This window comes from Silurus aristotelis (assembly GCF_946808225.1).
Source record: "Silurus aristotelis genome assembly, chromosome: 14".
NCBI lineage: Eukaryota > Metazoa > Chordata > Actinopteri > Siluriformes > Siluridae > Silurus > Silurus aristotelis.
In genome coordinates, this window is record NC_139587.1 from 26,155,336 (window position 1) to 26,183,248 (window position 27,913).

The following is a 27,913-nucleotide window of genomic DNA, read 5'->3' on the forward strand; positions in this document are numbered from 1 at the left end:
ACTTGTTTAACTAATTATAAAATGTTACTTTTACGCTTCTAGATGATGTTTTTTCTCTTAGATAAAAAAAAAAAAACAAAAAAAAAGATGAGATGCATCTCTTTGGCAAAACAACAACGATAGATAGTCGTTATTATACTAAAAACTAAAGTCATCTGTGGGATTGTAGTGAGCGTTTCTACTTAATTTTCTTACAGGGAAATGTTTCTGATATTAAGATGATTTCTCCTGGAAAAAAGAAATCACAAAAATTAAGGTTTTTAGATCTCTTCAAACTGAGTCCTCCATGAACAGCAGGTGGCGCTGTGAGATCAGATTCACATCATCCATTGTATATATTTTTAGCTCACCAAGATAAAAAATGTTTTTTAAATATATATACAAATAATAAAGGCAACCCCCCCCCCCCCCCCCCCATGTACCCACACACCTGAGGTAAATGTTGATATTCCTGACTTCCTGACTGTTTCCACAGTGTTTAAACCTTCCGGGAAAAAAGGCTCCACACACACACACACACACACACACACACACACGCACACACGCACACACGCACACACGCACAATCTAGCTAAATCATTAACTTTAGTATTTAGCTAGTTCCATAGGCACATGTCCTGGTTGCCTAGCAGGGATGTACTAATGGCTTTTGTGTTTGCCTTTCCAGTTTGAATGTTCCACCTGTGCTGGAAGTCAATCTTTGCTTCATTACTCTAGAGCTCATTGATGCCCAAATTTTCCATATGTCTCATTTCCTTTGGTTGTCATTTAAACCCAGGTGTCATAAGGTAGTTAAAATTCTTTGATGACGTATTGTATCCTCCATTTTTGCCCGCTGCAGGCCTGAATGACAAGGTGGTACCACGAATCCTCTCCTTGAGCAATCTCGAGACATCTGTTGGTGTTTTTGTTTTTTATTGCATGACCCTGAGTAAAGATACAGATAAAGAGTTATACAACACAAATAGCTGTTGTGTTACTGATTCCTGACTTAGAAATAAAGCAGCAGTGTGATTAGGAATGAACAATTTGGTTAAAAAAAAACAAATGTCATATTCCTGTCATTTTTCTGAGAAACCAGAAACCTGTTCTGAAAAATTTCCCATCATTAGAAAACGTTGTGACCTTTCTGACACTGGAGTCTCCTTCCATTAATATACTAAATAAAATCTTATCATATGACTGGCAATCTGTAAACTGTTCCACCATACAGAAGTGAATATAAATAAAAAGTAGTGCATTAAAACAAAGCTGTTTTAGTAATGAGTCAGAAATCCACATCTTCTGATCAATAAGGGTTGAGAATTAAACTTTGGTGTAACAATATATATTTAAACTATATAGACAAAAGTTTGTGGACATCTGACCATAAGATTTGTGTGCGCTTTTTGAAGTTCCACATTTAGTCCCCATTTGCTCTTATAATAACCTCCACTCTTCCGGGAAGATGTTCCACTAGATTATGTTGAGATTTCTGCTCATTCAGGTACAAAGTTGTTAGTAAAGTTTGCGGTACTGATGAAGTTGAGGTTAGGAGGCCTGAGGTGGAGTTTCAATTCCTCCTAATAGGGTTGAGGTCAGAGCATATCTTCATGGCTTTTTCTGCACAGGGTTATTCTCATGTTGGAACAGGTTTCGGTCTCGTAGTTCATATTAAGGGAAAATGTAATGCTTTCGCATCCTAAGACAATTTCGTGAACTGTTTGTGGAAAAACTACGTTGGCTTGGAAAAGTCAGGTGTCCCATTACTTTTGTCAATATATTGTGTGGCAGGTTGTTTTTTTAAAACCCTGCTGTGAAACACAACAGTGCAAAGCCGATTAGTAATTTGAAGCAATTCATAATCTAAAAGTAATCACCTGTTTAAAGTCCCAGTACATATGGAATCCTTTCTCCTTGGATATTTTACAGTTATGCAGCGAAGGTGTGTTTCCCTCACCAGGATCCACCAGACAGCGGTTATTATTGTACTTGTGAGAGGTGATGCCTCCGATGTAGATTTCCCCACTACTCCTATAGTAGCAGTACTATATACAAAACAAATGGGGCAAACAGATCATTTCTTACCATTAATAGTTATAGTCCTTGATAACCATTAGATCACTCTTTATAGTGTTCTGGTTTCTGACACACCAAGCACCATCTTAATCTTCTCATGGGTTTTGGCAGAGAGAATTGAAATAATTCTCCAACTCTAAAATAAATATACAGGATTAATTAAAAAACCGATGTGAACCGAATGAACCGATTTCATCACGCAATATTTTATGAAGGAAAAGTAATAGAAAACTCCAGCGAAGTCACACGTGTTATACTCACAATCGAGTCATAATTCCTCTTTTAAACGGTCACTGCGTCATTCATGACGATGTGTGAGAACTGAAGCAATGCGTCATGATATCGGTTCATTCTGTTCGAATTTATTGTAATATTGAATATATTGTTTAAATGAATAATATTGTTGGGTTAAAGTAATTCTAGATTTTGCATTTAAATTCTTTCCCTGTTTTTCTCCTGAAGTTTAATATACAGTATATGCTTACGTACTTAAATTCGGGCAATTTTGCAATAGTGATTATTAAACGTGTTTAACCTTTTTTAAGGAAAGTTGCGAATCATTTGTACGGTGTGGGGGGGTGGAGTATTGTGGTGGGACGGGGGAGCCATTCGGGGGACAATAGGAATCTCATCTAAGGTGCCAAAAAAGAGTAGAAACGTCCCTGCAGAACACAAAAGGCACCTAGACAGTAAACAATATTGTACAAATGCTGAGTGAAGCATGTTTTTTTTTAGAGTGCTTCATTTTCTTCCTCCTGATGAAACACAGGCTTCCACCCCTTCTCTTTTTTGGTTTACTCAAATGCAAACATTCACAGTAGCTGTAATGCAAACTTTGTTTGGTGCTGGTAGTCCAAAAACGTACCTGAGGGTTAAGGAAATGGCACTGATAAAGGACAGGGACGCTACCAGGAACAGGACCTTGATCGAGGCAGTGATTTTCTATAAATTCTGTCTGTATCTGAACAAAGGAAAGGCAAAGTGAACCAATCAAACTCAATGGATTTTCCAAAATTAAATAAAATCATATATTTTCACAATTTTATTCTAAGAGAAACCTCATAAAAAGGGAAATAAGTGTTGCTTACCGTGCCGTAGCCGAGTAGATCATCCCAGGTGTCTAATTCAGGATAGACGTTTTTCAGATACCAGCTGAAGGGCTTACATTTAAGTTGGTCTCTCAGCTTCTTTCGTTCCGTCAAGTCCCCGATATCAATTCCATGATTCTGAAAGGGTTTGATGTGAAGCGGATTTGATTATTTCGTTTTATATGTCACTCTCAAAGCTTTTCTTTGTGCTCATTGTAATTTATTTATAACATCTGAAATGGTACAAAAGCAGGTTGAGGTACACAACACTACACTACACTACACTACACTACACTACACTACACTACACTACACTACACTACACTAGAATTTATACTACTTTAAAACACTGAATTGTTGAAGGGACATCTGGAAAAACCAAGAGAGATATGGCGAGTGGAAAAATAGCAATAGAAGAGAGATTTCAGTTCATTACTGTTTTTTTTTTATTCATATACTTGATTGGTCATTTTTCTGTTGGCAAATTTAATAGAAGTCAAATAAGTTGCTGAATGGAGTTGACCCATTAGCAAGATCTCAATATAAATAAAGCCGTCCCATGACCTCAGTACACAACAGCAAACAAACAGCATTATCAAGAACATAGAAACATTACAAAGGGAGGTTTACTTGGCAATCCAGGGTTGGGTATTATAATAATAAGGAAAATTCCCAACCTTTGAATACCTTTCAAAGCATCATTAAATCCATTATAATGATTTTGGCTCATGTTTGCCTTTTTTTTTTTTTTTTTGATTGTAGTCCTGTCTCAACTCTAGTTGGATGATTTTCCTACTGCGTTCACCTGTGTCAAAACCCGGGATTTATTAATTCTCAGTATCGTCATGGATTATCCTATGATGATGCCCACCTGAGTTCTGCTCTTTCAGCCAAATTTCTTCAAATCTCTTTCATCAAAATGAACAAATATGAATTTTGTTTTTCGAATCAATATAACACATTTTTAATAAGCAGATCTCCAACACGTCTAGTAGCTCACCTCTCATATCTTCTGGTCCTAATCTTTAGTTCTTTAATCACATGACTCCCATAATTATTCATAATTCAGACCAAAAACACCCGATCTATTGCACTGTGTAGATCCTATGGGAGTCAAGTGAGAAAGAATGAACGACTCGGACCAGAGGACCCATGAGATGATCTACTCACTTCTGTTTTCGGTTTAATGTGCTGTATAGCGTATTTGGGAATCACATGATACAAAAAACAAAACAAAAAAAAACAATGGACTAGAAAAGTCGAGAGGTAAACTACTTGATTCTGTTTTCTGTAAATAACCTACAGAGATTTAGTGATGCTTTTCTCATGCGTGTCCAGCAGAAAATGAACGAATTACTCTTTGAGACGACTCGTTACATTGAACGAACCATTTACTAACAGTGCCTTAAATAACCACAATTCTGAAAGGATTTGTGACAGAAACAGCCAGTTGTAACCAAGACGCTGTGCAAATTCACACTGAAAATGCTTTCAGTCAACTTAATGCAAATACATTTATTTAGGAAAAAAACTTTACTATATAATAGATGCTACGCCATGTTTATATCGTGTTTTTTTTTTTTTATCTTTAACGGCTAATCAGAGTTTACTACATTCAACCTTCTGTGAAAGATTCCAGCTGACAAGAACGTTTCTCTTATATTCATCCATCCAGATTTCAGCCACCCTTATCGCGTTTCTTCTCATTGGCTCGGCTAGATCTGGAGCGTAGGGCTTATGCGCTCGCTCTATATGAGCGATCTTAGAGCAAGGGATGATTTCGACGCTTCCTCCACACAACCAAACCTAATAAAAAAAAAAAGACACCAGGTTTATATAAATACTCTTAATACTACAGCGACAAATATGCAGTGAGGAAAATAAGTATTTGAACACCCTGCTATTTTGCAAGTTCTCCCACTTAGAAATCATGGAGGGGTCTGAAATTGTCATCGTAGGTGCATGTCCACTGTGAGAGACATAATCTAAAAAAAAAAAATCCAGAAATCACAATATATGATTTTTAAACTATTTATTTGTATGATACAGCTGCAAATAAGTATTTGAACACCTGAGAAAGTCAATGTTAATATTTGGTACAGTAGCCTTTGTTTGCAATTACAGAGGTCAAATGTTTCCTGTAGTTTTTCACCAGGATTCCACACATTGCAGGAGAGATTTTGGCCCACTCCTCCACACAGATCTTCTCTAGATCAGTCAGGTTTCTGGCCTGTCACTAAGAAACACGGAGTTTGAGCTCCCTCCAAAGATTCTCTATTGGGTTTGGGTCTGGAGACTGGCTAGGCCACGCCAGAACCTTGATATGCTTCTTACAGAGCCACTCCTTGGTTATCCTGGCTGTGTGCTCCGGGTCATTGTCATGTTGGAAGACCCAGCCTCGACCCATCTTCAATGCTCTAAATGAGGGAAGGAGGTTGTTCCCCAAAATCTCGCAATACATGGCCCCGGTCATCCTCTCCTTAATACAGTGCAGTCGCCCTGTCCCATGTGCAGAAAAACACCCCCAAAGCATGATGATACAACCCCCATGCTTCACAGTAGGGATGGTGTTCTTGGGATGGTACTCATCATTCTTCTTCCTCCAAACACGTTTGGTGGAATTATGACCCAAAAGTTCTATTTTGGTCTCATCTGACCACATGACTTTCTCCCATGACTCCTCTGGATCATCCAAATGGTCATTGGCAAACTTAAGACGTGCCTGGACATGTGCTGGTTTAAGCAGGGGAACCTTCCGTGCCATGCATGATTTCAAACCATGACGTCTTAGTGTATTACCAACAGTAACCTTGGAAACGGTGGTCCCAGCTCTTTTCAGGTCATTGACCAGCTCCTCCCGTGTAGTTCTGGGCTGATTTCTCACCTTCCTTAGGATCATTGAAACCCCTCGAGGTGAGATCTTGCATGGAGCCCCAGTCCGAGGGAGATTGACAGTCATGTTTAGCTTCTTCCATTTTCTAATGATTGCTCCAACAGTGCACCTTTTTTCACCAAGCTGCTTGGCAATTTCCCCGTAGCCCTTTCCAGCCTTGTGGAGGTGTACAATTTTGTCTCTAGTGTCTTTGGACAGCTCTTTGGTCTTGGCCATGTTAGTAGTTGGATTCTTACTGATTGTATGGGGTGGACAGGTGTCTTTATGCAGCTAACGACCTCAAACAGGTGCATCTAATTTAGGATAATAAATGTAGTGGAGGTGGACATTTTAAAGGCAGACTAACAGGTCTTTGAGGGTCAGAATTCTAGCTGATAGACAGATGTTCAAATACTTATTTGCAGCTGTATCATACAAATAAATAGTTTAAAAATCATACATTGTGATTTCTGGATTTTTTTTTTTTTTAGATTATGTCTCTCACAGTGGACATGCATCTACGATGACAATTTCAGACCCCTCCATGATTTGTAAGTGGGAGAACTTGCAAAATAGCAGGGTGTTCAAATACTTAGGTTCATCACTGTACATGCGACAAACAACTTACTCGTATTCCGAGCTCGACGTTCTCGCCTCCGTAAATTTCCATCCCTTTGTCTAACCCTCCAATTTCTCCCAAGAAGACTCGATCGGCTACAAAAATTCCCATGACGGAAGGACTCCTGGCAATAAAGGAATATCACGGATGAATTCTCAAATATGATCAGACAGAAGGTGTTGGCATTTTTAATTACAGCAGCATAAAAAAGATACACATCTGTAAGATGAACAACACGTTTATATGAATGGACTGATTCTAAGATGGTAGCATTTACACAGGATTTGTATGGTGGATGCTCTACAAAAAAATAGTAAATAAATCTATGCATTTTTATAAAATTTTTTTTGTTTCCAGATGCCGACTCCAATGTCAGCATATAACTATAATATTCAAAGGTAATTCTTTAGAATCAGAATCCTTTTGAGAAATTGTTGGGTTGCAGTTGCTTGCAGAAAGATTTGAGTTTAAAGTCAAATAAAAAAGAAAATTTAAATAAATATACATATTAAGTCATATATTAATAAGTTCAATTAAATTTGCAGTAGCAACGAAACAGATGGTGAAAAAGCCAGACTACAATTATAGTTAAACAAGTTTCTGCACATGTAACAATTATTATTGCACATAATTGCACAAGATATTAACAATATAAGTGTAAGTATAAATATATAAAGCTTTATTATAACATTATAAAGCTGCTTCTGTAAATTTCTTTCTGTTATGAGGATTTTTTTTGCGACTTTCTAGTTTCAATTCAATTCAATTCTCAGTTTCTCAGTGTCACAATCTACATTGTCATTTCAAGAGATGGAACATGTGAGAGAATGACTATTTATATATTCTGTAACATAAGTAAGAAGAATGAAAAACCATCTGTCAAGCTGCCACTGTTGGGCCATTGATTGAGGCACTAAACCTTTAAGTGTATAGATATGTTGGACTTCTGATTGAAGGGTTGGGGGTCCAAGCCCAAGCACTGCCATGCTGCCAATGTTGGGCTCATGAACACCCCCTTAACCCTTTCTGGTCCAGGATTGCTGCATCATGGCTTTTACCCCAGCTTCCTTACGAGCTAGGATACCCCCAAAGGTTTCTTCATTATATTTAGGAAAGTGTATAAATAAACAGAACCTTGTATAAAATAAAATGACTTAATTTTATTATAAATCTAAGTGGTATCACTCACTTCCCAGGCATGGACTCATCATTGAGTTTGTACCACTCTGGCCTGAAGGACTCGTACATGCACCACATCTGCCAGTCGAAGGCATGGGCGCTTGTAGTGTACGGAGTCAATTCAAGTGTGTTGAAATCCACCCGGTCAAACACCGGAGACAGCACCACCGTTCTGTCTTCTTTGATTCTGGCCAGCAGCGGTTCTGCCCTGAAACCAATAGAAATTCAATGAATTTAATCGCCCCCATTATGGCTTTATTCAATACAATTAAATATGTTAATATTTCGTTTTTATATGATTATTTATGTACAGAGAAATAATGGCCATTTTAATGACTTTACACTGCTTAACAGAGAAATATTTTCATTCATACTAAAAATATGTTGTTCTTTACAATGATTGAACAATGTCACCATTGGCAAATGAGAAATGACTTAAGGTTGAAGGAACATAATCTTTTTCAGGGTGGTGTTGGGTCTTTCATGAACGAATCGTTCATTTTAAACGAGTCTTCAATGTGACTCAGAAGAACAAGTCGTTTCGAAGTGTCTTTTTTCTAGTCTGAGTCGTTCGTTCCATTATCATGTGACTCCACTAGATGCTATGCAGTGCAGTGCACAGAAAACAGAATTGAGTACTTCATCGAATGAGTCCTCTGATCCGAGTTGTTCGTCCTTTTGTTATCCGACTCCCGTAGACGCTATGAAGGTGATAAGGATTAAATGAACTAAATGGCTAGATCCAAAGTCACTAAAATAATATGATCTTCCCATCACTGCTTCAGGGTGGGGACACTTCCAACTAAAACAAACTCTTCAACCTAAAGGTAGCCAGCGAAGAATTCAGGACCTGATGGACAGACTGTGTACCGCTTTCTTCACACAATCCATCATCAGACTTCTCAATACCCAGTTCGCTGTACTTTGCCAGTCATTGTCAGTTCAAAGGGACCTGATAAGGTTTATTTTTCATGTCTTTTGGTTACACACTCTCCTTCTCAACTGAACACCATTTCCTTTGTGTTGTCTTGATCATATTATGCTGATAAATATTTATTTTATACAGTGGCAAGCCGTGCATTTCTCACCCAAGCCTTCAGTGGTGTCCTGCCGGAACCAATCCACCTCTTATTACCATCAATTTTATAGAGAAACACAGTATAACACTGGATCAGAAACAGGAATCTCATTCAATGATAATGAATGTCATTACTACAGAAAACTGATGAACACAATTCAATAAGCCTCCTTTCACTGCAGCCACAGCTACACGGCCCGCATACATCATCTCTAGCAGAAGCATCGATATTAACCTCATAAAATTACCGTTTTGTGCATTTTTTCAAGCATTGCGGTTTTACTTGGGATTTGAAACGAAGTTAAAATTGTGCGTTTTTGTGCAAATACAAAAAAAAAAAAACCTGCAAACGTATAAATAGTTCAATTTAAAATCGTAACAACTCCGGCCTTTTCTCACGATGCCCACCGTTTCTTGAAAAGAAAAGAAAAATAATCAAAGGATGTGAAAATGCAGAGGTTATTGGACGCCTGCCGGATGGCCTCTGTGCTGTCAACTAATTTGTTCAAGCAAAAAGCAACAGCCTTCAAGCGCCGCACTGGTCATTTAGATGGCGTCAAGGCAGATACTTTTGACCCTGCTAACATGTGATGTGATGGCTGAAATCTAATTGGATAGAAATTCCAACGTATACAGACTCTCCTTGTAGCCGCACACCCAAGAGAAACGCTATGAAATGAAGAGAATAGACTATCGGGAATAATTTTGTACATCTTCATAGACAAAGATGTATTAAAATGCAGTTTTAGACCAGCAAAGAAGGCCTTGTTTATATGTTAAAACTTGTGTGTACTTATTACTTTAGGTATAAGCTGTTATCCAGTATGCTAGTCGTTTAGCGAATGTTTCAAAACCCTCTTATAGATGTCAGTTGGCAGGAAATAAATTGTGAGAGAGATGAAAGCGTTGGTTTACAATGCTATGAGGATGCTACCTGGATATTTATATGGCACGTTTTCCCTGAAATGCGCCGTCACCGTGCACTTTATTTATTTATACCAGAGGTCTGTGTAGTCTTATGTCAATCTGTGTTGTTTTTTTTCCAGCCCTGTGGGCCTGTAACAACCTTTTTTTTTTTTTTTCTCAAACTAAACTGTAACATTATATGGTCAAAAATGACAAGCCTTGACTTAAGACTTATAAGGTGTTTGTGCAAAGTTGAAAGACACAGTGATACACAAGTGTTTTTTTTACCAATGCTTATGCACCTCGATGTGAGCATCCAAAATGGCCACCACATCACCGACAGCTGCTTTCCATCCCGAAATACGAGCTTGCGACAGACCCAGTCGCTGTTTGTGCTTCACTTTCTTGAGTAATCCAGGCCTCTGTTGATTCATTTGGCCAATAAACTCACCAAGTTTTTCCTTCAGGTCCTCTACAATGATTACAAAAGAAGAATTTATTGGATTAGCGTCCATTCGTTAATAGACTTTGAATGAAAAATATTATCGTATAAAAACATGCATCTTTAGGAGAAAATATATTTTCTAAATGCCCATAAATAAACAAAAATCTATAAACCATGTTCATTATCTGGTTCATTAAGACATTAAATTCAACATTATACACAATGGCACTAAATATAATATACACAATAAATACTATATAAAGTATTGGGACACCTGACTTTTCCAGCCATATGTGCTTCTACTTCAAACTGTTACCACAAATTTGGATACTGAAAATTGTATAGGATGCTTTTGAATGCGGTAGCACAAAGCCGGCTCCATGATATATGCATTACATGGGTTAGACTGAAATATAGACCTGCTATAGATCTCCAACCCTACTGAACACCTTTGGGATGAATTAAAATGCTGACTGCCCCCCAGATATTCTGCACCCCAGACCTTCTCAGTACCTGACTTTACTAACACCCTTGTAGGTGAGGTATTGTATGTATTCGCCACAAAATCCAGTGAAACATTTTCACAGAAGAGTGAAGCTTATTATAAGAGAAAATGGTGATTAAATGTGGAATGAGATGTTTAAAAAAAGCACATACCAATCTTATGGTCAAGGTGTCTACAAAATTGTGTCTATATAGTGTACGGTTAATTTGTTACCAATTTTGCATTCTCTTTAAAATGTATGTATTCAATACTAAATTTCCAACTTCCAACTTCCATTTTGTCTTATATATATGGCTTGAGGGTTTTGAACTTCAAGTCTTGAACAGTCATGATAAATATTTAGCAGAATTGAATGTGGTAGCTACAGCAACGCCTGAAACAGCAGATTCGAATTTCTCACAAAGCTGGAGAAAGGTTCAGATACAAGTAAATTGTATTCTTCAATTTATTATTAATAAATGTATGAGACATAAACACAAAGTGTGAGAACTGACCTGAATGAAAAAAACCTGAGAATAACGTTATTCTTACTTGCAACAATAAAAAAACCCTCACTTGCATTAAAACTGTATAAAAACTATTGTACCCCATTGTAAGTTACGAACCGTTCGTGCTACGATCGTCCACCAGAATGATCTCCTTAAGCAGGTGAGCAGGTGTTCTGTGGATGATGCTGTGTATGGCTCGCTTTAAAATCGACAGAGCCTCGTTCAGATAGATCAGAACAACGCTGAGCGACGGGAGCTGCTCCGGATACACCTTTGAAGCACACCTATATATATATATATACACACACACACACCCGCACACACACACAAACACACACACACAAACACACACACACACACACACACACTTGCTTTACAAGTGCAACCATTTGCACTAATTGACCTACTAATTCTTTGGGGGACGTGAAGGAAACACCCTTGAAAATAATCCTTGAAAAACCCACAAGAACAAAGAAAACCTGACATTAAACCGAGCTCAGTTACAAACATTTGTATTTGTGTGTGTGTGTGTGTGTGTGTGTGTGTGTGTGTGTGTGTAAAGGTTTCCGTCATATAAAGTGAATACTCCAGCATTGCAACATCCTGTGTTACCAAACAGATGGCAGTTGAACGCCATATTTCCATCTGTTTTGCTTCTGAATGAGTGCTAATCATTAAACGTCATAAAAGAGTTAAATGAGGCTAATAATGGGGTGAATTCTATGCACAGGCCATGCGTAACCAGTGATACCGAATATCATTACTGAAGCAAGAAATTTAATGAACACAAATCAGTAAGTCTCCTTTCACTGTAGCCATATCTGCACTGTCCATGTACATCATCTCTAGCAGGACCATCGATATCAAACTCAGAACATGACCGCGGGTTTTCTGTGCATATTTGTAGCATTTTCTGAGTTCTCTGATAATGGAAACCATGTGTTTTCCTAGGGGTATGAAATTAAGGCAAATGGTGTGTTTTTGTGCAAATTCTATGGGAAAGAAAACACAAAAGTATAAATAATTTGTGAAGCTTAACAACTGTTTCGGTTGAAATTTCCTCAAGATGTCCAACTTTTCTTGAAAAGTCCTTCTTGTTAATGTCCTTTATAAGTATATCTTTGACCAAATCAATTTCCTCTCCTCTGGCAGCCATTGTGGAATGAAAAGAAAAAAAAAAAAAAAAAAAAAAAACAGCTATTAAATCCACATGAATATATTTGAGTCGGATTGGTTAAAGCAACAGAGTCGAAGCACCGTAGATTTGAACCTACGAAAAGTCCACGCTGTTCATTTCTACGCATGATGTGAACATTGAAATCTGATTGGATAGAAACACCAACCTGAACTTACACTCGGATGCGATGCGCAACCTGAGATGAACACGATGTAATGAAAAGAATGGACTAATAGGAATCATTTAATACATATAAATGGGAGAATATATTAAAATGTAGGTCAATGATAGAATTTCAGGCCAGTAGAGAAGGACTTTCTGGTCCTGACAGAACCTACTGCCCATTGTTCAGAAAGATTTCGAAGTTTCTTAATATTTTTAAGTAATAATTTAGCAAAATAATTTCTAATTCATATATTTTTTTGTAATATCCTCATACTTCAATAATAGGATTAAGGTAAACTGTCACTACTGGGCCATTTATGAAGGCCCTTAACCATCAGTTTAAATGAGATAAACTGTAAGTTCCTCTGGATAAGGGCATCTTCTAAACGCCACACATAATAATATATATAATTCGTCATGTCTCACCCCAAGTGAAACCTCTGTAATCTGGTAAAATTGTAAGCTGTTAGCAGGTGTGATGTGTGCAGGTTCATACCGGTGGTCTCGAGTGTCTGGTAGTGTCCTGTTCAGAGGAAGTCGGTCACTGAGAAACACGTTGTAGCCATAAAGCTGAAATAAGTTCTCAGCTTGCTTCTGCTCGTCCTCAGACAGATCGTCACCCCACGTTCTGAACAGCTCCGAGTCTGGGAACAACTTTTTGACCTCTCGCTGCTTCTGCGTCACCTTCGGACGCTCTTCAAATTGTGAGACTTTTTGAATGTTCAGCTCTAAATTTTTAGCTGAGGAAACATCACAGAGCATCTTGGTCACGTTTATAACGGTTTTAGAGGTGGATATTTAAGGTTTTCTTAGCTTTCAAAAAAGAAAAAAAGAGCAAGATTTGATGCACTCTTAAGTATACACTTCTGGGAAAATGATGGGTTAGAAAATAAAAATAAAACATTAGAGGTTGAAAAACATCCCCCTAATTAAATGATCAAAATGCATGCATGTCTGGTTTACAACATTTTTCAGCTACATATCGACTGTTTAAAGGTCAGCCAACAATAAATAGAATAATGATAAATCTATTTTCTGTAAAAAATACTACTAATAATAAATAAATAAACATTTTTCAAACTTCCACAACAGTCCATTATGTCCACTATATGAAAGCAGTTTGTGGACACCTGAGCGTTAGATTGGTATGTACTTTTTCCAACATCTGATTCCACATTTAGTCCCAACATTAATTAAAATGTGTTGCATCAGCACAAATTGTTTCGCACATGATTTTTAGCATTTTCAAAACCTTGCAATAAAATGTGACTTGCTGCAGTCACCTCAGAGCTCAGAACTCAGGATGGAGCCCAGAACCCTGGCATTGTGAGCCAGCGATAATTAGAGTTAATTAGCTTCATTTAATATGATTATTATTTTGTTGGAAACCAGTCAGCAAGAGCCTTCTCATGAAAATGGGGCATGCTGATGCGGCATTCCTGGGCCAAGACCAAAATAATGAAATCAATTATTCATTAGTGAGAAAAAATAAACTTGAAAGCACTTCTTAAATTCTTCTTGCACACAAAAGGGATGCTATTTAATGCTAATTTTAAATGATTAAGTGGAACATTTTCCAAAAACATTAAATTAAGTGTTGTTTGTTTAGCGCTTTATATCAACAGGCATGGCCACAAAGCAGTTTTACAGAAATACATGATTTCAGAATATATATTTTGAATTGCTCAATTATCCCTCAGTGGTGATGGTGGTGAGGAATAAACTCCCTGAGACGATTTAAGGAAGAAACCGTGAGTGGATCCAGACTCAAAAGGGAGCCCATCCTCATCATCCACATCACTAGATATTTATTCGTCACAGTCCCATCATTGTTGAGGTTATCAGAGGGTCACTGACGGACATATGAGTGTAAAACTGTGGCAATTGTAGGAATCATTATTTGGTTAAATGCCCGATCCATCAAATCGAAGCAGGATTGATCGATCAGAAAGAGATCAACAGATTTTGTTTCATTCTTGACCAGTGTTTTATTGCTTTATATTTGAGTGCATGTGAAGTGATATTTACTCGTGCAAACATAGCAGGATCAGACACGTGCTTAAATTTTATTTGAAGAAAGAAACAAAATCATGTTTTGAATCTGAGAAATCACATTTGAAAGATGGATATTTAGGTGCCATGAGAAGATGCACCATGGACTTAATATTTCATTACAGACTGATTTGTTAACATATCAATCAATCCGATTTTTTTTTTGCTGCAGCTTTACTTGTGATTTGGTAGACATGCAATAGACATGATGATAAAGCTGACTGCTTTACCAGTAATATTCCTATCTATGTTTCTGTGACTAGAAATCAAAACGCGCATGTTCATCCCTCCTTTCCTCTAACAGGTGCAACAATACCGTGCATTTCCACACAAGTTTACCTTCAGATTAATAGAGTCCGGGTGAAAAGCACAAGCCTGTGTGTAACACATGATTTCATGCAACGTTACGAGACATGCTGAGTCTACATGCGCGTGCATATACGCCATAGGGAGCCTTCAGTGCGCGCGCTTGTAAGTCTTACTAAATTTAATTGCGCGTACCTATATGCTATAATAAAAGTAAATGCATACAGTATATGCTGCATATGCATGCTGTTTAAACTGTACTATACTGAATCAGAATGCGCGTGCATATATATATATATATATATATATATATATATATATATATATATATATATATATATATATATATATATATATATATATATATGCCCTACCGAAATGCATATTGGACTCGAATGCGCGTGCTTAAATGCCATTCTTGCCATAATTAGCTAAAACACATACATATATAAATAAATAAATGACACTATAAACAAACTTAACAAGCGGTGCACGTGCTTATTAGAAGTTGTATACGCAACCAAAGCTCATTTCCAATCCAATAAACTCACCGAGTTGGTTAATCTGACGCTCAATCTCCTCGAGCTTGTCCAGGATGGTGTGTTCATTTTCTCTCTCCAGCCTGGGAAGGAGGTTTGGAGACGGATTTCTGGAGAAGATCGTCGAAAAAAGCAGGACGTACATCAAAAGTGCAGAAGTGCTCATGAAGCACGCTGCTTTTGCGAAACCTCGACTTCTCATTCTCATACACAAAAAACTCATTCAACATACTGTACGTGCTCATGACCGCCTTTGGACCTGAAGGTACATCCCGTCAGCGCACTGGAGAGCTTGGAGTGAGCCGAGGGGAGTGGTTGAAGGTAGAGGAAAGCATTGGACAGCAGAGAAATGAGGACTGTAGTAATTAAAATAATAATGAAAAGAAAAAATAACCAAGTATTTGCCTTGTGAAGGAGTTGGTAATCTCTTGGACTTTGGACTTTGTAAAGGTGCTACACTGTACCTTCACCTGTAGCCTCTTCAGCAAATTCTTTATAGCTTTAATTGCAAAAAAAAAAAAAAGATTCATGTGTCAAGATTTTTTGACATCCCTGGATTATTTACATTTAAAGGCAATTTTGCAGACACCTTTCACAATTAAGTGTTAAGGGCCTTGCTCAAGGGCCCAGCAGTGGCAGCATGGTGGTGCTGAGGATTGACCTCAAAACCTTCCAATCAAACATCTTAAGCTACCACTTCCACATGTATAGATAGCCTGCTGCATGTTTTTATATACTAGGAGAAAACCAATACTCATCAAGAAGACAGATCTAAACACGAGGAGGACACATGGAACCCAGGACAGACAGTAAGCTGAACTCAGGATCAAACCTTGGAGGGGCAAATTTTCAAGAGAGAAACCTAAAGGAATTTTGCTGGGTGGTCATTTTTGAAAAACATCTTGCAGAAGAAAAAAGTCACGAAAATTTTCAGCCTGAAACACAGTAAATATAGAATACCAAATTTGGACTCAACTGAGATGGACCAGAGAGTGAAGGAAAAGCAGCCAACAAGCACTCAACACTTGAACACATTTTTGTTGACTACATAAACCAACACGTACATAGTTTGGATGTCTACAATATTAGAATGTTTATATGATAAAAGAAGGTGTGTGTAGATACAGAGTATGAAAGGATTCTGGTTCCATTTTCTTAATGCGCCATTTTTGTTATTCCAATGAGTTTTTCGACATTTGTTTAATAAAAAAAAAATAAAATCCACACAGCATACATCAGATTCAACGTTCCAGAATGCAATGCAGCTACACCAGTTATGTCACAAGCTTCACTCTTCTAGAGAGCAATCTTTAAGATAAAAAGTGTAACAAACTGTGTTGAAGTGGCAAAACAACTGTACAAATTCCCCTTCACCTCTCGAATCAGAAACCCAGGCCGACATCCGAGTCGTCTTTAATTATTTATTTGATTTATTTATGTACATAGATGCAGTTAAACCAGACAGCACCACGTGTGAAGATGAGCAGATGACCGACTGCTCAGTAGGCGACCGTTTTGGCAGGCTTGGTCTCGCTCAGCTCGGCCTCCAGGAAGCGGAAGCGGCGATGACGGCGCAGGACCTCGATGGCTTTCTGCTCTACGGAGGAAGGCGTGATGCCCAGGTCCTCGAAACCTGGCAGATCCGGGTACTTCATGTCTGTTAAATGAAACTGGAGCAATGCAGAGCAACGTCAATATTTGTATTTTATGCCATTAGATTTGAAGAAGTACAGCTGAAAATCATTCACCTTCAGAAAAGCTTCTGTTTGCATGAATTTATGCATAAGACGACGCACTAATGTTAATCTCCAGATGATCAGCTTTAAATATAAGAGAGTTGCTGAAAATAAAGATATTTGATTCACACATTATGCTGTAAATCGTTTCTTTTTCAACTATGCATAATCCACATATTAAGACCAATGAAACCAGACTTTCTATTAGTACAAAATGAATGGCACCCTATAGTCAAATTCACATTTTTTCAGACCTTTTTAAGATCTAAAATGTCGATTTGTTCGTTTTTAAGTCCCGATGGAAACCCTGTATAAAACCCGGAAGCATTATTCTGTACTTGTAAAAACGAATGCGTTGCAGTGGCTGAGCTGCTTTACTGCATTTGAACACATTTTCAGCCTTGTCTGAGTGTCACTGAGAAAAATAAATAAATAAATAAAAATAAAAAGAATCGGCTGCGCTGTAATCACGCTTGATCAGCATATGGATCGGATTATATCGTAACAATATTTGTAAATCCACAGGGGAATTAGTTTATTGTGCGACAATATTTACACACATCTTAAATGAATCATTACTAAACATGGCCTGATCACAGACTCCCATGTAAATCAGAAGAACCGAAAAACATGGAGAGATCCTGCGTGGCTATGAGAACACCACAGTTTTTTTTGGCTTGGTGTTTGCTTTCTTGACACGAGCCACTCGTTTGGCCTCAGCAAGCATGCACTACTGGCAACGAAAGCAAACCTGAGACAAAGGCAGGTGTGTGGAGATGGTATGGAAATCTCAGGGAAATCACGAGGACTGGACCCAACAGTAGCAAACGATTTACATGCAATTTGGACAATAGACAAATCCACACTTCGGGTGTAGAAATGGTGGTGACGTTAGAATGGTAAAGAATTCGTCTCCAAACCCCCTTGTCCTCTACATCAGAAGCTTTTAAACCAACTACCTGCATGTCCTGCTTCACCACATTCATAAACCTCCTCCTTGGTCTTCCTCTTTTTCTCCTTCCTGGTGGCTCCATCCTCAGCATTCTCCTACTGATATACCCCATGTCCCTCCTCTGCACATGTCCAAACCATCTCAATCACACCTCCCTCACCTTGTCTCCAAAACGTCCTACATGCGCTGTCCCTCTAATAAATCATTGTGATATAATTAATCTAATTTTATATATATAGCGGTTTCAACATTGGACAGATTTACAGTGATAAATAAGTAATACAATTTTCTTTTCTTTCATAGAGCCTATAGGTTTCTCTCCATTGAGTCTGGTTCCTCTCACGGTTTCTCCCTCGTACCATTTTAGGGTGTTAGAGAACCAGTCCTAATTTGGGTGGTGCTGAAGTTCCAATAATTAAAATCCAAATCATTATAATACCACTGTTGGGCTCTTCACCAAGGTCCTTAACTCTCTCTGCTTCAGGTGTGCTGCGTCATGGCTGACCTTGTGCTCCGACCTCAGCTTCCGAACAAGCTTGCATATGCAAATAAAAGGATTTCACTGTGCTTTAGTGTATTTGTGGCAGGTAAAAGCCTGTTTTTTTTTATAAGAGGAATAATAGAATTCATCTGAGAGGTAAAAGCAACTCTCAATGTTTATTATTTTAGAGCACACCATAACTGCTTTACAGCTTATTACACAATAATGACTTTTGTTCACTAACGATCTGCCACACTTGCTGCAATTATTTTTACGCCCGATTTCAAGTGTAGACGCAGTTCGCAATGCGGAAGCGTGCGTTACAACATGAAGGAAACAAGATTTTGTACAAGATTCTGTGTACAGTCCTTAAACGATTACCCAATTACTTCGAAATCCTTATCATATCTCAGACTCTGATTAGAGCGTACGTACCCGGTCCACTTTGTCACGTGTCGTCCACGGCTCAAAGGGATTTAGCTCGAAGAAGCGTGCAACGAGACTGGGGAAGGGCAAAAAATAAATAAATACATTAATCATGAACATCTGAGATCACGACAGTCCGAAAACCATTGTAACAAAGTAAAGGGCTTACTGATAGAGAGGGCGTGGCATGGGGTAGGCCACAAACGGCCTGTGGGCCACAGCGTACACGTACTCCACCAGGTCGTGCAGTAGATATCGGTTAGGCCTGAGAGAGAGAGAACACGGCGTTGCGTTGACACGGTTTGTACAAGATGCCGTTGGGGGGGGGTTGTAAGGCCAACAAGAAAACGCAGACCATTTGTTTACATTCTGAATAATCATATTTACACGTGTGTGCTCAGGAGAAAACGTATTGTTTAACATACGTATTTATTAACACAAACAATGGGTGTTTTCACAGCCCATAACGACTAAATAAACAGCAGGACAAAACCAAAGACTAGTGTTTTAACTATATTCCCATTTTTATAGGCAAAAGCACTAATAATGATTGTCCAGTTTAACAGAAAGTCATATCTATTATACATGTAGGGTTTTGGCTTATATTAATACACAGAACTTGTGGAAACACTTTTGTTCTTTTGTTTAAATCTTTTTGTATAACTTGACAGTGAACAAGTGGAAATTTATTTATTTATTTGTGTCTCTAACAGAGGAATGCATGCAAGGCGAAGAACAGGAGAGATTTGATCAGACTGCCTGGAGGTGGAAGCTTGATGGTTTGGGGTTGTTTTGAAGCAGGGAGGGTTGGAGACTTATTCCGGGTGAAAGGAACCAACATGGCGCCCATTCCGCCATGTAACTCCGTCTGGACTGTGTTTATACGTCCAGGATCTTTAAGCGTTATTTAGAGAGCAAGAGGTCTTCTGGAGTGTTCTCCATCATGGAATGTCCTGGCTGGTCACCGCACCTAAATCCTAGTGAACTGGTCTGGGATAAACTGGATCTTAAAGAAATCTCCAACGAGAGAGACACAGCTAAGAATAACCGCTGAATGTTTCTAGAAACAAACTGTCCACATGCCAAGAGTGTGTAAAGCGCTTCTTCATGGTAAGGAACGAGTTGATGTTTAACTGCACTACATTTTTGTACCAACGGCCATTACTTTCCTGTTGATCTTGATCTTTGTGATGTGACTTCCCCCCTTAGATGTTTAACATATATGGAAAGGAGTCTCTAGAGTCAGTGATTTGAACAGTCATGAGACTTCTCTAGAGTGGGAAAGTCTTAATTGTTAGATGGCAGAGAAATAGAGAGAGAGAGAGACAGAGAGTAGACCAAGCAAACAGAGCACAAAGATATTTCACCCAGAAACCAACCATTTGCATTGTATGCACAAATAGTACTTGAGAAACACACCATATTGCTTCACAAAAGAAAACACGAGCGCACTTCGCGCTCTAATGCACGATTTATTGACTTTCGCCATATTTTGAAAGACTGCCGCTTCCGTCTACGCTAATTTTCCGCCCTTCTGTGTATCGATAAACTTCAACGAATTCTGTATTATGGGGAGTTGATTTACATGTTCATTATATACGTAATTAATTATTCATAATTTAATCATATAATGTGTGTATTAGAAATATAACATCATCGTGTACTTTGTATCTGTCGGCGTTATGGATGACGGCGTTCTCTGAATAACCTGTAGGTCAGCACTGAAAGCGGCGCTCTTAGATAATTACGATGCCTCTTACCCGACTAAAGCGTACGTTTTGCCGTCTGCATCGGGATCTTTAATGGCATTAACGATGGCCTTTGCCACGTCCACCACCTATAGAGAGAACAGAGAGGCCATGAGTGCAAATACTGACCAGAGGAACCTGGTGGACCTTCTGTAGGACAGACTCAAGAATAAGACACAAAAGCAGTTAAAGTAAATAGAATGTGTGCTGTACTCACATGGCACGGCTGCTTAACTGTTTTCTTGCCCATCGCTATCAGAGGCACGGCCTTGCCGAACCAACGCATGTCTACACACAAACACACACATTATAACAGTGCAAAATGATCTTTAACAATTTATGCAAATTTACGTTGTGATGTAATAATTATCGGTATGTTAAATAGTTACGCATATAATTAGTTATTTCAATTATTACTGTGCAATATGATTAATATTATGATAAGCTGAGATTTAAAATGTAAGGTTTTTTTTTTTTTGTTTGTTTGTTTTTTTTAAAGATTTTAATTTAATAAACACAAAAAGTAATAAATTATTTATATTGGCCACATCAAAAACAAACAAAAAAATATTGCTAACAAATTACGCGCATCAAAACATCTTTATAATATACAACTTCATATATGAATGCGTTTTATTTTAGATATTTGATCTATTTTAAAATGTATTTATGTAATGTTTTGAGTTTTAGTTTAAATAGAGGAAGTTGAATATTTAAATTGTAGAATGTGTTTATTTTCTATTTTAATGTTATAAAATACAGTACAGACCAAAAGTTTGGACACACCCTCTCAAAGAGTTTTCTTTATTTTCATGACTATGTAAATTGTAGAGTCACACTGAAGGCATCAAGGGCTATTTAACCAAGAAGGAGAGTGATGGGGTGCTGCGCCAGATGACCTGGCCTCCACAGTCACCGGACCTGAACCCAATCGAGATGGTTTAGGGGTGAGCTGGACCGCAGAGTAAAGACAAAAGGGCCAACAAGTGCCAAGCATCTCTCGGGGAACTCCTTCAAGACTGTTGGAAGACCATTTCAGGTGACTACCTCTTGAAGCTCATCAAGAGAATGCCAAGAGTGTGCAAAGCAGTAATCAAAGCAAAAGGTGGCTACTTTGAAGAACCTACAATATGACATTTTTCAGTTGTTTCACACTTTTTTGTTATGTATATAATTCCATATATAATGCCACATGTGTTAATTCATAGTTTTGATGCCTTCAGTGTGAATCTACAATTTTCATAGTCATGAAAATAAAGAAAACTCTTTGAATGAGAAGGTGTGTCCAAACTTTCGGTCTGTACTCTAATTAATATATATATATATATAAGCATATATTAATGTTATATTGTATATATTACCATGTATGTATATATTAACATATATTAATGTTTTTTATATATATATATATATATATATATATATATATATATATATATATATATATATATATATATATATATATATATTTTTTTTTTTTTTTTAACTATTAAAACTGCACATTTTAGAGTAGCATTTTATTGTGGCTAGTCTGAGACTCTAGTCTGAGGTGCAATAATCATGCTGTCTAATCAGTATTTTGATCTGCCACACCTGTGAGGTGGATGGATTTTCTCAGCAAAGCGCTCACTAACACAGATTTACAGATTTGTGAACGATATTTGAGAGAAATAGGCCTTTTGTGTACATAGAAAAAGTCTTCAGCTCATGAAAAATGGGGGCAAAAGCAAAAGTGTTGCGTTTGTCATTTTGTTCAGTATAAATAAATAAATAAAATTATTCTCAATATAACTTTACTGCTATATCCTGATGCATTCCATAAAATAAAATGATCATTTAACATTACCTTGCAAAACTTAGACAATGAAGTAGCAATAAAAACGTCTTTATTAATAAGGGCTAATTACACTAGACACGTACTAGCAAAGTGGTTGAAAAAGCGATCTTCTCTTCCGAAGAACTCGGACGGCTTCAGGATGACGGCATCTGGGAATTCGTCCCTCACCGCCGCCTCTCCAACAGCCTGGTCAACACAGGGAAAAAAAAATCGCTTACTGCTCTTCATTAAAATGAACATCCTTTCTAAAAGGACGTGAAGTGCACCCGTGTGGTTTGCATATATCGTTTCTGACATTGTTTGTTACACGGTTACGTATTAAAATGAAAAATAAATAAATCACAAAAGCAGCGGTTGGCATAGTCTTTCTTACCATTCATACTCATTTTCTCAACAGTCATCACATTTTCCCCACCCACAGCTTTATTTATATATTGTGTGAGTATGTATGTACATGTATGTAGACACACACAAAACATGGGTTAATTTGCATAAAGCTGCTCTTACTACATCCAGATGTCTTTTGTCTGGTTCCTCTAATGTTTTGTATTCATAGCATCTCAATGAGTTTCCCCAGAGCCAATATCCCCACTGGCCCCTTCATCAAGGAGAAACTTATAGGGACAAATTTCTAACAGTAAAATTTATTAGTAGTCTATTTATATTAAACAGATGGGCAAACGATCATTTCGAGCCGATCGCTAAGAGAGAGAGAAAAAAAAAAAAAAAAAAAAAAGACTGCTTTTATATTAGGATGTTAATTCTCTAACCAGGAGAGGGCGCTAGTTTCTGCCGGTCATCATAGTAATTAAAAGATAGTAGGAAATGTGTGCTATTGAGAACGTTCACCAAATTTTAGTAAATAGTTCACACAAAAGTCTTTATCCTGTCATTATTTACTCTCCCATACTGTTCCAAATCTTTGGGAGTTTCTTTCAGAAGACAGAATCCCTCCACCATTACAAATGGAGTTATCTGAAGTATTAGCTTTAAAAAAAAAAAAAAAAATTGCAAAATTTAAATATTGTCTACAGATACAACCTTCTAGAAAACAGTAGCCCATTTGCATACCTTTGAAACAAATTTCACCATATTACAGTGCGTCTCTGATACACACTTCTTCTTTCGGCTGCTCCCATTAGGGGGCGCCACATCGGATCATCCGTCTCCATCCCCCCCCCCTACATCTGCCTCTTTCACACCAACTACCTGCATGTCTTCCTTCACCACATCCATAAACCTCCTCCTTGGTCTTCCTCTTTTCCTCCTTCCTGGTGGCTCCATCCTCAGCATTCTTCCACTGATATACCCCATGTCCCTCCTCTGCACATGTCCAAACCATCTCAATCTCACCTCCCTCACCTTGTCTCCAAAACGTCCTACATGCGCTGTCCCTCTAATAAACTCATTTCTAATCCTGTCCATCGTCGTCACTCCCAACGAAAACCTCAACATCTTCAGCTCTGCTACCTCCAGCTCCACCTCCTGTCTTTTACTCAATGCCACTGTCTCTAAACCAGACAACATCTCAGGTCTCATCACAATTATAAGAAAACTGGGATTAAAAATATCCACATGAAGCAAAATTTCCCAAACAGATTTACACTCATTTTCTTCACGGTGTACATGTTGATAATCGTCACTCAGCCATTAATTACCTTTTAATGATCTAACCAAATCTCCTTATATATTCAAGCTCAGATATTGATTCGGGAGTCTGCTTTTAATGTAAATAGACAAATTCGCTGTAAGGTTTCAAAGTGTACAGTGTTTTCCAACCTTAATTTTCATAACACCACATTTCCTCAAACTATTCATGATTAAAATTAGTTTACACAGAGTTTAACAAATAAAGCCCAATGACAAATCAAAAGAAAAGTGTGATTTGGTTAAAGAGCACGAAAACTCTAGACTAAAGTCTGAGTAAAAGAAAAAGGGGGAAAAAACAAACAAACAAAAAAATAAATAATAATAAAAAATAAATAAACCTTGACACTATACAGAATATAAACTGGGTTAAATGTGTGTACCCTTATGTTTATTTATTTATTTTTCCATGTGTAAGGAAAAAGAAAAAAAATGCAAAGCACTGTCAATTCTATGTGTGTAATATTTTACTTTGTTCTTTCTTCAAAAAAAGAATCTATATATTAAATATAATTATTTTAGTTAACTAAAAAAAATTAATAAAAAGTGTGTACCTTGTTCCTCAGGTATTTCGACGGGCTGCGGATGTCCGCGTTGATGTGCGAGAGGTGGATGAACTTTGACACTCCGGCTTCCCGTGACGCCTTTGCGATCTGCTGAGGGATGGTCACGAAGACCTCCTCGAACTTGTAGTTGCTGCAGAGTGCAAAAAAAAAATATATATCAGAACGCGGAGCGAACTCGGTCTCACCTCCGAAACTTTGTGTATAATAAAGAGTACAAACAAACGCTTGTGTACCTCGTCTCCCACTCGCGTCCTACCAAGTTGATCACGACGTCTGAGTGAGAGATTGCTCTTTTGATCGATTCCTTATCTCTTGCATCCCATTCCTGAAACATGAAAAAGACAGAATGGTAAAAGGATGCTGTTGCACAGGACACCCATCTTTTTCTTTTCTTAGGTTTATTTAGTTAGATATTCATGAAATCTCTACACAATTGGGTTTGAGTGTTGGAGAATTGTAGTGCACACGCCACCATGTTTCACAAGAAGCTCAATCACAATTGCTTTGGATATTGATAAAGATGCGTGATATCGAAAGAAACAGCTGTTTAGTAGCTCATCATTGAAAGGGCCGGGCGGATGCCATAGTTAAAGCATATAGTTCACGCTCTTGTTAACTCACACAGACTACTGCAATGCTCCTTTTTTTTTTTTTTGGTCTTCCTTATAAACTCCTACACAAGTTACAGTTGGTGCAGAACTCAGCTGCACTAGAACTCCTATAGTAGACGACATATCTCCTGTTCTTCAACAGCTGCGCTGGATCTGAAGACATGTTTTCGTGTTCATGGCTTTTGGAATAGAAAAGCCACAGGTAGACATCTTTAAAATGACAAAATCTAATCTCCTTGGTGATCGCAAAGATACTGAGGGAAAAATCGCGTCGCTGTTCGGTCCACACTATCGGACTGGATAAAAATCGTGTTGCATGCCACGTTTACACACCATGAAGATGATCTGGCCGAGATCGCCCATAGGTCTGAGGTACATGAGATCGTACTGGTCACATCGGTGAGGGATCACGATCTGAGAGCCGATCCGTCCTGAGGACACAAAGCACATGATCTCACACACCAGTAAAATGAGCATGTTTTAACCTAATTTAACTGTATGAGAAGTGTAGTGTATCTGTGTATTGTGGAGGAAGTACATTGAAAATAAAGTATATCTGTAGTTTATTTGGAAGCGTTTGGGAAGTGCAGTGTAACTGTAGTTAGCGCCAGGCGAGATCATGCTTCTTTTCAGAATGTTTGATTTGCTATTTACATTTTTTCTAATGTGCACCTTAAACTACAACATGACTGAAAGAACGGTCTCTTTATTAGTAATTTCGAAAAAACATCTGGTTTAGGAACTTTGTATTTTTAGTGGGCATGCCATAAATAAAGTGGTCAACGTGGTATAAATAAATGTAAAAAAAAAAAAAAAAAATTCCCCAGTTAAATATCTTTGCAAAAGCTATTCTTTGCATACATTCTTTGGAATTAAAAAATGATCCCGCTAATGACATCTTGCAATTTGAGGTGGACCTGCTGCACTTGAACGGCAGACTGTTGGTTTGTTTTCCTCCCGTTCAGCTTGGTGACTGTCGCAAATGCTGGAATAAATGAGTGGTGCTTTACATGTATGATACACACTCACCCAGTCGGTTGACAACATATCGGCCCAGGAAGCCAGTGGCTCCGAAGACGGTGGCCGCTACGCCGCTGAAGGAGGAACGACCTCCTTTGCCTTTAGGGAGGAGAGCATGGTGGATCTGCCTGTGCTGGACTGCAACAGGGCCAGCAGCAAGCACCGCAGGAGAGCAGGCACCTAAACAAAATGCCGACACATGGATTACGAAATGGATAGAAGTGTGCAAAACTACTTATACACGCCATGGTATCTGCTCTGTTTGTATGATATCCAACTGTTTGTACACCACAGATCAGTTTTTTGTTTTCAGTTCAAAATGATCTGACAATCTCTCTATCAATGTTCTCAAAGCAAATCTTTATGACCCAGAGGTTGGGGACTTCTGCTCTAGTCCAGCCAGCTTCAGTATATAATAAACTGTACTCATCTCGTACTCAACTGTACTCATCTCCCAAACTGTTGCCCATAAAACATATAAAAACATCAACCAAAATGTCATGACTTCTAAAAGGTGCGAAATCAATATTGACGGCTGCCATGTGTAATGGACATGTCAATAAAAAAAAAAACCTAAATCTGTAAATACATTTAAATCTTAAATATGTGGTCAATATTTTAACTTTTTATATGGTTTTCCAAAAGGTGTCAGAAAGCTGTTGTTCTCAGAGATGTTGAGTGCTTGTTGGCTGCTTTTCCTTCACTCTCTGGTCTAACTCATCCCAAAACATCCCAAGAGAATACCAAGAGTTTGTCATTAAAGCTAAATAGAGATACTTTGGAAAGTCTCAAATATAAAACATATTCTGGGTCGCTTAATATATATATATATATATATATATATTTATAGAAATATATATAAACCCAGATCATCAACACAACACTAAATGAGAAACTGACAACTAAAACGATGAAAAAAAAACAGCTCAAATAATCTCGAAAGCAATTGAGATAAGTTATATATCTAGTTAATCGTTTTTTTTTGTTAAAATTACCTTAATATTATATTTATTATCACTAATCTAACAATATTGTCTAATATTACCGGCCTCGGCGCTAGCAGGGTCATGGTATAAGCTGCAAAGGACACCAGTTTTATCTTTAAAAAACCCATTCTGACTTCAGCATTATCATCTCTTTGTGCATTCGAAAGTGTAAACATTTTATTTCTATATTATAGATAGATACATATATCTTTATTTTTATTAAACACTTACTGGAAAGCCTGGGAAGGACACTCGCAGGACGGCTAACACATACGAGAGCCGCCATTTTGACGCCCCGTCAACCAAACTTAGAATATTATTCCTACCCGTATTCTGACTAAACCCGCCCTATTCCCTGCTATTTGTCAATACAACCTTCAATTTCAGTTCTATGATTGGCTAAATTTTGACATCCCCGCTTACAGA

General features: G+C 37.8%; 2 protein-coding genes across 2 annotated transcripts; both read right to left on the reverse strand.

Moving 5' to 3' along the window:
- Positions 1-421: 421 nt before the first annotated feature.
- On the reverse strand, positions 422-15,844 carry LOC310736957 (putative polypeptide N-acetylgalactosaminyltransferase 8). The gene is made up of 11 exons (XM_083561052.1): positions 15,490-15,844; positions 13,077-13,320; positions 11,356-11,522; positions 10,089-10,272; positions 7,827-8,024; positions 6,647-6,761; positions 4,767-4,952; positions 3,147-3,284; positions 2,924-3,019; positions 1,860-2,027; positions 422-927 (listed from the first exon to the last, which is right to left on the reverse strand). Exons 1-11 carry the CDS (start codon positions 15,698-15,700, stop codon positions 793-795), a joined length of 1,842 nt encoding a protein of 613 aa, XP_083417178.1. The 5' UTR covers positions 15,701-15,844; the 3' UTR covers positions 422-792.
- A 1,040-nt stretch (positions 15,845-16,884) lies between these two features.
- On the reverse strand, positions 16,885-27,860 carry ndufa9a (NADH:ubiquinone oxidoreductase subunit A9a). Its single transcript, XM_083561114.1, has 11 exons — positions 27,719-27,860; positions 26,511-26,681; positions 25,815-25,912; positions 25,104-25,195; positions 24,859-25,000; positions 22,741-22,843; positions 21,038-21,108; positions 20,833-20,909; positions 19,242-19,337; positions 19,082-19,148; positions 16,885-17,147 (listed from the first exon to the last, which is right to left on the reverse strand). Exons 1-11 carry the CDS (start codon positions 27,771-27,773, stop codon positions 16,977-16,979), a joined length of 1,143 nt encoding a protein of 380 aa, XP_083417240.1. The 5' UTR covers positions 27,774-27,860; the 3' UTR covers positions 16,885-16,976.
- Between the last annotated feature and the right edge of the window lie 53 nt (positions 27,861-27,913).

Bases quoted from the DNA above. Each gene is read 5' to 3' on its own strand.
- LOC310736957 (XM_083561052.1), bottom strand. From the start codon at position 15,700: ATGAGTTTTTTGTGTATGAGAATGAGAAGTCGAGGTTTCGCAAAAGCA. The intron at 13,321-15,489 runs GTGAGTTTATTG...ATGTTTCCTCAG, and splicing joins GCGTCAGATTAACCAACTCG to CTAAAAATTTAGAGCTGAAC. The intron at 6,762-7,826 runs GTGAGTGATACC...CTTTATTGCCAG, and splicing joins GATGAGTCCATGCCTGGGAA to GAGTCCTTCCGTCATGGGAA.
- ndufa9a (XM_083561114.1), bottom strand. From the start codon at position 27,773: ATGGCGGCTCTCGTATGTGTTAGCCGTCCTGCGAGTGTCCTTCCCAGG. The intron at 25,913-26,510 runs GTGAGTGTGTAT...TTGTGTCCTCAG, and splicing joins ATATGTTGTCAACCGACTGG to GACGGATCGGCTCTCAGATC. The intron at 25,001-25,103 runs GTACACAAGCGT...TGCACTCTGCAG, and splicing joins GGACGCGAGTGGGAGACGAG to CAACTACAAGTTCGAGGAGG.